Source organism: Sinocyclocheilus rhinocerous, unplaced genomic scaffold (genome assembly GCF_001515625.1).
Source record: "Sinocyclocheilus rhinocerous isolate Xijiao unplaced genomic scaffold, SAMN03320098_v1.1 scaffold140, whole genome shotgun sequence".
In the NCBI taxonomy this organism is placed as follows: domain Eukaryota; kingdom Metazoa; phylum Chordata; class Actinopteri; order Cypriniformes; family Cyprinidae; genus Sinocyclocheilus; species Sinocyclocheilus rhinocerous.
The window spans coordinates 395,783-406,008 of record NW_015642053.1 but is presented as its reverse complement, the minus strand read 5'-3'; the positions used below and the strand labels follow the sequence as shown (position 1 = coordinate 406,008).

Sequence of the window (10,226 nt, the reverse complement as noted above, 5' to 3'; positions counted from 1 at the left end):
GTGGAATTTGATTTATGCATCATTAACTTAGAACTGAGTGTTATAATTCTAGACTAATACACTCTATGCAAGTTCTTATTAAATAAATAGTTCTTCCAAAAATGAACATTGCTGAAAATGTACTCACCCTCAAGCCATCCAAGATAAAGATGAGTTTGTTTCTTTATCAGAACAGATTCAGGGAAATTTAGCATTACATCACTTGCTCACCAATGGATCCTCTGTAGCGAATGGGTGCCGTCAGAATGAGAGTTCAAACAGCTGATTAAAACATCTTGAAAAAATGACACTAGTCCATCAATTGACAACTTGAAAAGTAAAAAGCTGTGTGTAAACAAATTCATTAAGACATTTTTTCTGGCTAAAATGTCCAGTGAAAAAGTAATCTCATCTGGATCAGGAGAGAAATATGAACAGATCAAGAATCGTTTACAAGCAAAAAACAGTCCAAAACTGTTCTAAATAAATATTTTGGTGGATTTTGATGTGTGAGGACAACAGGGGATGGATTTTTTTTTCACTGGAGGAAGTGCTATGTATAATAGTCTTGTATTTTAGTCGGAAGCAACATTTTAAAATTAAATCAACTTGATGCATTTTTTTTTAACTTTTACTTAAAGACATTAAAGTGGATTACTTGTGGATTATTTTGATGTTTTTATCAGCTATTTGGACTTTCTTTCTGACGGCACCCATTCACTGCAGAGGATCCATTGGTGAGCAAGTGATATAATAATACATTTCCCCAAATCTGTATCCATGAAGAAACAAACTCATCTACATGGATGGCCTGAAGACGAGTACATTTTCAGCAAATGTTTATTTTTGGGTGAACTATTCCTTTAATGCAAATACAATCACAGTCTGAAAATTAATTTTAAAAATGTTTTTATTAAAAATGTGCTTTATAAAATTCATTATTCAAATTAAATAAACAGAACTATAAAAGCATAATGTCACTGATAATATTGCAAAGGAAAAAAAATGAATTCACTCACACTGAACCTAAAGGTGATGCATGTAATGCAAAAAAAAAAGACTGCTTTTAAGTTTCCAAACAGGTTCACGCACCTTAAACTTTCTGAGCAAAAAAAAAAACAGCCTATTGATGGCTCATTTAAATGTGGGATTTTAAAGCATTTTAACATTGTACAATTACACAAATCACCTTTAAATGGAGAAACACTGATTGAATGCCACTGCTGCTTTGTAACAGAGTCTTTCTCATACTCACTCTCTTTATCACACACATCATAGAGACACAACTTGAAATGGACTCTTAAAAGTTTGCCATCCAGTCAAATCACTAATTGGACTTTCATTCATTTGTTCTGTAAAACCAAAAACCCAAACCTGGGGGGAAATTACGTCATGTTCTGCATGTTTACTGCTTTGGCCATACTGTTATTGTCTTTGATCCATTAATATAAGAAACATTTTTGAGATAACATTGCTCTCAGTGAATAGGATGGTAAAAATTTAAATGTGCACATTTAAACTTCAGACCGCATGAAACGTTTTAGAAAAGGCATTGTGTTATATGGTTCAAAATACAAAAGAAATCACCCACCCTCCACGTGCAAAAAAAGTGAAGGCAGGTGTTTAGTGAACATTATTCAAAATAGTTAAACTGTATATGGGTACATATTTTGTAAATAAATAAACTTCAAAAAATACACTTATTTTTATTCTTTTGATATTTTCTTCCAAATAATTGTAAAGGTATATAAGCAGCTAGTCTTTCTACATTAAATATGGCAAAATAACTCATCTGATCTCCAAGTCCAGACGCAGTGGATAATTCACAGTTCAACGTCCAAATGCATAGTTCTAGAGTGGATCTCTTCAGCTTTCAGGTGTATCTTCTAGGTCCTCTTACAGTACAGTATATGGCTGTTTAAATGAGAAATATGGCTAAAGTCTGATTGGGTAAAAAATGAGTACTATTTTAATCAACAAAGGCAATGTGTAATCCTCATCTTTTTGCCTGATGAAGATATAAGAGGTCAAAATGTCACTTTTTAATTTGAAATGGAATAGAATCTGGAACTGTAATAGCAGTTTGAGGACATTTACTCTTGTTTTTGACATTTGTTCATAGCGTTCTGTGCCTAACTGGAGTTGGACGTGGACTTTTCTATCATTTTCCACAACCAGATTGGACCACTTTGGGGGTTATCATAGTTTTGTTGCTGGTGAGGTCACAGTAAGGTTGTTTCTCCCTTGTTTCAAAATCCAAGGTCTATTTCACTGTCTACTATCAGTCATCCCATCCAAATTTCCTGCCAGTCATCTGGTAGAACTTCATGCTGAAAGGTCTGTAAAAGTCTCTAAGTCTCTGCACGACCTCAGGGTCAATGTTTGGATGGGTCCGCCCTTTGGTTTTACCCAGGCAATGGGGCTTGCTGCTGCCCTCTGCCTTTTTGAGACAAGGGAAGCCCTTGGTCTGGTTGAAGTAGAAGTGTTTGTCTGTGATGATCCTCTTGAGCCCCAAGAAGTCCTGCACGCGGCCCAGCTCTCCGGCCGGGTCGCTGATCAGCCGCTCTCCGCTCACGAACAGGATCTGGGTCATGGGGAAGAACTGCAGCCAGTTGTCCAGGTGTTTGGCGTAGATGCCGATCTGAATGGCGCTCCACGAGGTGTCGATCAACCCTGTAGTCCTGTTTTTGAACGTCAGGCTCTCAAAAGTAGGAATGTCAGGCTTCTTGGACAGTGTCTGCGTGTAGTCAGAGATGGCTCGTGTGACGGGGTCCCGGACCACCACGATCAGCTTGGTGTCGCGGGACATGGCGTAGATCCGGGCCGGAGCCTCGCGGGTCACAAAGTAGCTTGGTGTTTTCTCCATGGTGATCTGGCCCTCCAGGGTTTTAGGCATTAGGTCCCTATGGGGAAAGAAATGGAAAAAGATAAGTTGATGTAATTATTGCAGCAGTTACGATACTACTGGTTAAAAGTTTGGAATAATTATGATTTTTGTTAAATGAGTCTCCTTATGCTCACCAATACTGCATTTATTGATCAAAAATACAGTAAAAAACAATAATATTGTGAAATATTATTCATTTAAAAGAACTGTTTTCTATATTTTAAAATGTAATTTATTCCTGCAATTTTCAGCATCATTACTCCAGACTTCAATGTGACATGACCCTTCATTCTAATATACTGATTTGGCACTCAAGAAACATTTCTAATTATTATCAATGTTAAAAACAGATTTTGCTGCTTAACATTTTTGCGGAAACCGTACACTATTATTCAAAAGTTAGTGGCAAGTAAGATTAAAAAGAAAAAAAAAAAAGAAAAAAAGAATGCTTTTATTCAGCAAGGACGCGCTAAATTGATCAAAATAGAAAGTGAAGACATTTATAATGTTACAAAATATTTCTGTTTCAAATAAATGTAAATTAAAGAATCCTGAACAAATATTACTGTTTTTGCTGTATTTTGGTCAAATAAATGCATCCTTGGTGAGTAAAAGAGACTTCTTTTAAAAACGCTAAAAAAAAAAATCGTAATTATTCCAAACTTTTGACCAGTACTGCATATAACTGTTTAAAAGTTTGGGGTCAGTAAGTTTTTTTTTATTTGAAAGAAATTTGTTATGCTCACCAAAACTGCATTCATTTGATCAAAGCATTACAGTCAAAACAATATATTTATAGTATATTGTCATGATGCACCTTTTTTTTTTTGTCATTTTACAACTTTTTTTGGTCAGTTGTTTAATTGGTAAACTGTATCTAAAGCTTTTTGCTCTCACTCCAAAACAGCATCCAACACTCAGAGTTGTTCTCATCGTTTGACCTCTGTTCATTTCTGAGAAGATGAATGCTTTTCTCACAGGCTCTTAGTGCCAATCGAGACTCCATTAGACCATCAAGCACTGACCCCAACATCACATGACCCTAGACCCTCCCTGCTTTCATATAGGTTTCTTTTCTTTTGTAGCAGAGTTACTGACAAGACAAATTATTGAGTAAAACTGCAAAAAGACAGCGTATCTGACAAAAAACACCAAAATAAGTTTCTGCTCATGATGGTTTTTAAGATAGTCCTCTCTTAGGAAAAATAGCTGTTCATCTCGTTTGCATTACAAGTCAGCAAGGGCAGTTGTAATACTTTTTATGTGATTTTTCTCTTGTGCTTTGCATTCTAGCTCTGTCGTTTCTTGAAGAGGAAGAAAAGAGTCTAATCTGTTTGTCCATGCCGCTCTCACTCTCTCTTCCCACTGCTCTCTAGTGCCTTCAGGACACTGACCTGAACCAAAGAGGATAAAAGCAGTGGATTAATGATTTACAGCACTCCACTCCACCATTTAGAGCCTCATAAGGCCCGTTCGCTTCAAATTCAGCCCAAGTGCAGAATGCAGCCCTCAATTATTTATCTCCCTCCTCTGGGGGGGTTTAGGCCCTGACAAAATGGCCTCCCTCAACCCCAGTGGTGGTTTATGGGCCGTAATAGCATTAGCGGGCCGAGGGTCAGCGGCTTTAGATGGCCCTTATTTTTGCGCTCTGAAAATGGCCCTTATTTTTCATTGCCAATTGTATTTCATGTCACATGCCAGCACAAATTCATGCCTCCTGATAAAAACAAGAGCCCAGTGACTTTCCAGCATGTGGCAGCTAGTGTTTATGTGCTGTGCAGCTGGGCCGTTTCGCTCAAGTGAACACCACAGGTTGCTGATTGAGTCGGGTTTGTAGCACTCCCACAGACGGAAGAAGTTTCTGGAGTGCAGATTAAACTAGTGATGTAACACACAGCAAAACATTTTGCATATTACTTGTTTTTCCATTTAGCTGATGTTTTAAGTGACTTTTAGTATGTTTTTAACAGGATCAGCCCCCCAAAAGTAATCTGGGGTAAAGTGTCTTGCTCATGCAACAACGCTGATAGTTCAATAAAATGCATCTAGCGAGGTTTGAATTTGCAGCGGTTAATCGCAGTTAATCCCACATATATACTTTTATATTGCAATAATTTCATATTCAATATTCAAATTAATGTAGAAACAACATAAAGACAGTATATTTTTTATATTTGTTTAATGGCATCTTTTTTTATGACTGATGGCGAGTATCACTGATACCAGTACTACTGATGTTTCTAGGAAATTGTTCTTTTTCCATAATATTTAACCATTGAATAGCCATTTTAACATTACAGTATAATTGAGAGTTATCAATTTTAACATTTATTAGACTTTAAATATAAAAAGAACAACTTCTAATTTAAGTGAACTTAAAACAATCTTCACATAAACCCATTATAATAAAAGTCTTATTTACCTGTGCCCTTCAGCAAGTAGGAAATATGAATAAAGTTATCATCACTAAATTCTAAACTAAATAAAGATGAATCCTTAAAGCTACAAAAGTTATTTATTCCCTCTTTTTTCTTTTGTTCTTTGATTAACAGACATCACAACAGCTGGGTTATTAGGTTATTTGGCTGCTATTACTTTAAGAGCTGCCGCTGCTGAATGTGACGCGGATCTGACACGTATGCTCGTAGTTTCATTCACGCTTTAATATGAAGCGATAGAGTCTACAGCGCGCGCCTCCATATTTGTGTGTGCAATTGAAGAGCATGCTCTACGAGCACAGTATAAAGGCTGACAGGAGAGGAAAATTCGTTTTTACTGACAAACAAAGCTCCCTCATCACCTCCCCCCAAAAGTAATCTGGGGTAAAGTGTCTTGCTCATGCAACAACGCTGATAGTTCAATAAAATGCATCTAGCGAGGTTTGAATTTGCAGCGGTTAATCGCAGTTAATCCCACATATATACTTTTATATTGCAATAATTTCACATTCAATATTAAAATTAATGTAGAAACAACATAAAGACAGTATATTTTTTATATTTGTTTAATGGCATCTTTTTTTATGACTGATGGCGAGTATCACTGATACCAGTACTACTGATGTTTCTAGGAAATTGTTCTTTTTCCATAATATTTAACCATTGAATAGCCATTTTAACATTACAGTATAATTGAGAGTTATCAATTTTAACATTTATTAGACTTTAAATATAAAAAGAACAACTTCTAATTTAAGTGAACTTAAAACAATCTTCACATAAAGCCATTATAATAAAAGTCTTATTTACCTGTGCCCTTCAGCAAGTAGGAAATATGAATAAAGTTATCATCACTAAATTCTAAACTAAATAAAGATGAATCCTTAAAGCTACAAAAGTTATTTATTCCCTCTTTTTTCTTTTGTTCTTTGATTAACAGACATCACAACAGCTGGGTTATTAGGTTATTTGGCTGCTATTACTTTAAGAGCTGCCGCTGCTGAATGTGACGCGGATCTGACACGTATGCTCGTAGTTTCATTCACGCTTTAATATGAAGTGATAGAGTCTACAGCGCGCGCCTCCATATTTGTGTGTGCAATTGAAGAGCATGCTCTACGAGCACAGTATAAAGGCTGACAGGAGAGGAAAATTCGTTTTTACTGACAAACAAAGCTCCCTCATCACCTGTACCTGTTCCGCGCTTGTTTGACTCGTGCCTGGCGCTGAGGCGAAGTGGAGTGCACATCTGAAAAGTCTCCCATTTCATGTGGTTGTAAAGACGTTCTGCTTCTAAATAAACACAATTCTTGTCAAGAAAAAAGAGACAGAAGCAGCAGTTGTGTGGCCAACCCTAGCTCCGCCCCTGCGCTGACTGCGCTAAATATTTTTCTAACGCCATTAAACTGGAAAGATTAATCGCCTGTGTTAACATGCATTTTGACAGCACTAATGTACACACAATTTTCAATTTTTTTTGCATGTTAATGTGAAATCAGTACATTTGTTTGTTTTGATAATTATAGCATGCATGTGCATATTCTGTTTGACAGGTTCATTGACCTACATAAATTTACTACTAAATGTTTCTAAATATGCTATATAGTTACAGTACATTCTAAAACCAAAAGACAAATGTGCAAAATATATAATTCATGGGGCGTTTTAAAGAATTAAACACAATTTAAAAAAACAAAGGCAATCTGAGCTCCACCTGTGAGGTTGTAGACCATCAGGGACAAACTATGTCCATGTCAAAATGCACAACATTCCCTCTTTTATAAAATTGACATGAGCTTGGTCCAAGCTTGGCATACATATTTAATGTTGCATCTTCTTGTTGTCAAGACAAAATAGTTGTGCTGTGTTTTTGCAAACAGCCCAAAGGAAAGTCCAGGTACCACCACCCCACAAATTAATTTAAAATAATTGGTATGGGAATTATATCCAGATGTTGTTTTTCTTTAAAGTTAAATGTAATATATGTTTGATTTAATTTGACTATTTTATTTTATTTATTTTTGTCTAGCTCAACAGTGCTTCAGTTTCATTCTTTCATTATATGGAAAAGAACACCTGAGACTGCTAACCTTCTCCTTTTGTGTTCCAAGAAAGAAAGAAATCTGTCCAGGTTTGGGAACGTCATTAATAAATGATGATCAGATATTCCTTTTAGGCTGCACTAACCCTTTAAATATGAGTACTAAAAAGACAGGAATCTTCTTTTGGGATGCGACTGTTTGAAACAGACCAGCAGTCAGAATAAATCTTCTTTCTGTCACAGCACAAGGCCATTTCTCAGACATTAGAGCCTGTAGAGAGTTTAAAAGTTAAACAAACTCTTGTGTGCTTGTAAGTCTCAAATGATATCAGCGAGAGAGAGAGAATTCAAGGGAGATCTGGGAAGACGGAGTGAAAGAGAAAAGAGAACATATGACAGACAGCTTTCACAGCTTTACCGTTCTCTGAGGAACAGTATAAAAGGGAGGGTGCTAGTGAAAGAATATTTTCCTCCATTCTCTGGCAAGGGAAAGTGAGGCTTTTTCTAACAGATGTTTATTGGCGGTGCAAATGATGTAACACTTGAAGTAGCTTTGCCTCCGAGCACAAATGATTTACAGTCCTTTCAGAGCAATGTTTGATATCTTCTTCACGCTGTAAGAATATGACTCCCTGTACACACATTCAGCCATTTAATACAGGCAGAAAGCCTCAGCCATTAAACACATCCGGTTCATTGCAGGGTCCGACACGTAGCGATCCAACTGAAGAATATCGGCCAAATGCTTTGTTTCAAATTCAGACAATGTACTTTAAAGGGACAGTTTGGCCCAAAAAAATAATCTGTCATTTACTTCAAACCTGTGCAAGTTTCTACTGTAAAACACAAAAACAAACTTTGAGTAATGTCCTTTTCAGTGCCGTTACAATTAAAAACGGTGCAAAAAGGATAATATAAATATTATGACTTAGTTCCTAATAAAAGTTCATGATTTAATTGTTTGAATCAAATCTTTTCAAATAATCACTTAATCTACTTCACATAACTAGTCCTAATCATTCGTTCAGACTGAATTGTTCGATTTCAAAACACAGACTCAATAATCTGGTCAAATTACTTGCTTATTTGAGAGAAAGATTAAGTTTGAGACAGGGTTAATTATAGTTTACTAAAACTAAAACCATAAACAAATTCTCATTTTAATGTAGTTTAACTTGGTGTACTAAAATAGCTAAAACTGAAATAAAATAATATAAATAATATAGACATAAAAAAACAAAAACTAATAAAAATGACAAAAAACAACAACCTCCAAACAAATTATTAAAAATTGTACTAAAATTAAAACTGAACATATAAAATACAATTTAATTTAAAATATTAATAAACTATAATAGTCTTATAAATATAATAGTCTATAATAGTCATTACTATTACTTGCATCCTTCACTGTCCTCCACCCTTTCCTAATCTTAGTGAAATCCTTATTATTATTATTGTTGTTGTTATAGTTATCTTTGTCATCATTATCGCTTACAATACTTGTTGTCTCCACTGGTCTTGTAATTTATTTATTTTTTTTGTAGTTATACTTGTTATATCTGTTATAAATCTGTTAGATACTCAATGATTTGTATGCTTCCTCCCACACACCTACATACAGTGACACACACACACACACACACACACACACACACACACACATGCTCACAATCACACACACGCTCACAATAGAATACATATACAGGAGTTATCAGAATGATCTTGAAATGTTAGCTATCTGTATACATGTTTGTTTGTCCAAGTGATTCTGTATTTGGCACTTGTAAATTTTGTCACATTCCTTACTTGCATAATAATAATAAAAGAAAAAAAAACAACTATAATAGTCTCACAATGATACTAAAATAACACTGAATATTGTGCTCCGCAGAAATAAAGAAAGTCATACCAGGTAGGACAACGTGAGGGTGAGTAAATGATGACAGAATTTTCTTTTTTTTCACTTTAAACAAAGCAAATGATGTATATATTGGATCTTGATGTGAAATTCAAGCTCAAAATCAAGCTAATTCAAAATCAACATTTTTATAATCATATATTAAAAGCTGCATGAAAAACGTAGCCCTAAATCTTTTGAAAAGGCACTATGGCAGATTACACAAATTCATTCAACCTTTTCTTAAAGCATTCTGCTCCATTTGTGTTTAATGCAAATGAACTGCCGCCAAGCATCTCTCTTCATATCTGACCAGATTTACGTCTTCCTGTTATAGTGCAAGTGTGGCGTACAGGGACAGACGGGGCACGGCGAGTCAAACGGGCCGTAATCACAAAAAAAGCACGAGGGTACAGGGGCCACAGCACCGTAGATTCATGTCTCCCCGTAGAGAGGTAAAACACCCATAAATATCTTCCACAACTCCACGCTGGCAACCAGAGCAGATAATTGTCATCTAATTGGCTCAATATTTCTAGCCTTTGGCCAGACAGTCTCTTTCTCTTTTCCTCACCGCTGAACTCCAGTGGAAGTCAAAAGAGTGTGTCTGTGATTTACAACGACCGTCACAGTCTGTGTGTCTGCGAGTCTGTGTGTTTTGAAAAGTGAAAGTGACGTGACATGTGGCCAAGTATGGTGACCCATACTTGGAATTTGTGCTCTGCATTTAACCCATCCAAAGTGCACACACACAGCAGTGAACACACACACACCGTGAACACACACCCGGAGCAGTGGGCAGCCATTTATGCTGCGGCGCCCGGGGAGCAGTTGGGGGTTCGGTGCCTTGCTCAAGGGCCGTGGTATTGAAGGTGGGAGAGACCGCTGTACATTCACTCCCCCCACCTACAATCCCTGCCGGTACGAGACTCGAACCCGCAACCTTTGGGTTACGAGTCCGACTCTAACCATTAGGCCACG

At 36.4% G+C, this 10,226-nt stretch overlaps 1 protein-coding gene across 1 annotated transcript in view; it reads right to left on the bottom strand.

Moving 5' to 3' along the window:
- Positions 1 to 2,083: 2,083 nt before the first annotated feature.
- Positions 2,084 to 10,226, bottom strand: part of LOC107755450 (heparan sulfate glucosamine 3-O-sulfotransferase 3A1-like) — a 45,399-nt gene continuing 37,256 nt past the window's right edge. Inside the window, exon 2 of the mRNA XM_016572231.1 lies at positions 2,084 to 2,882. Within this exon, the coding sequence (XP_016427717.1) occupies positions 2,261 to 2,882 (622 nt within the window). The 3' untranslated portion in view covers positions 2,084 to 2,260. The remainder of the gene's footprint in view (positions 2,883 to 10,226) is intronic.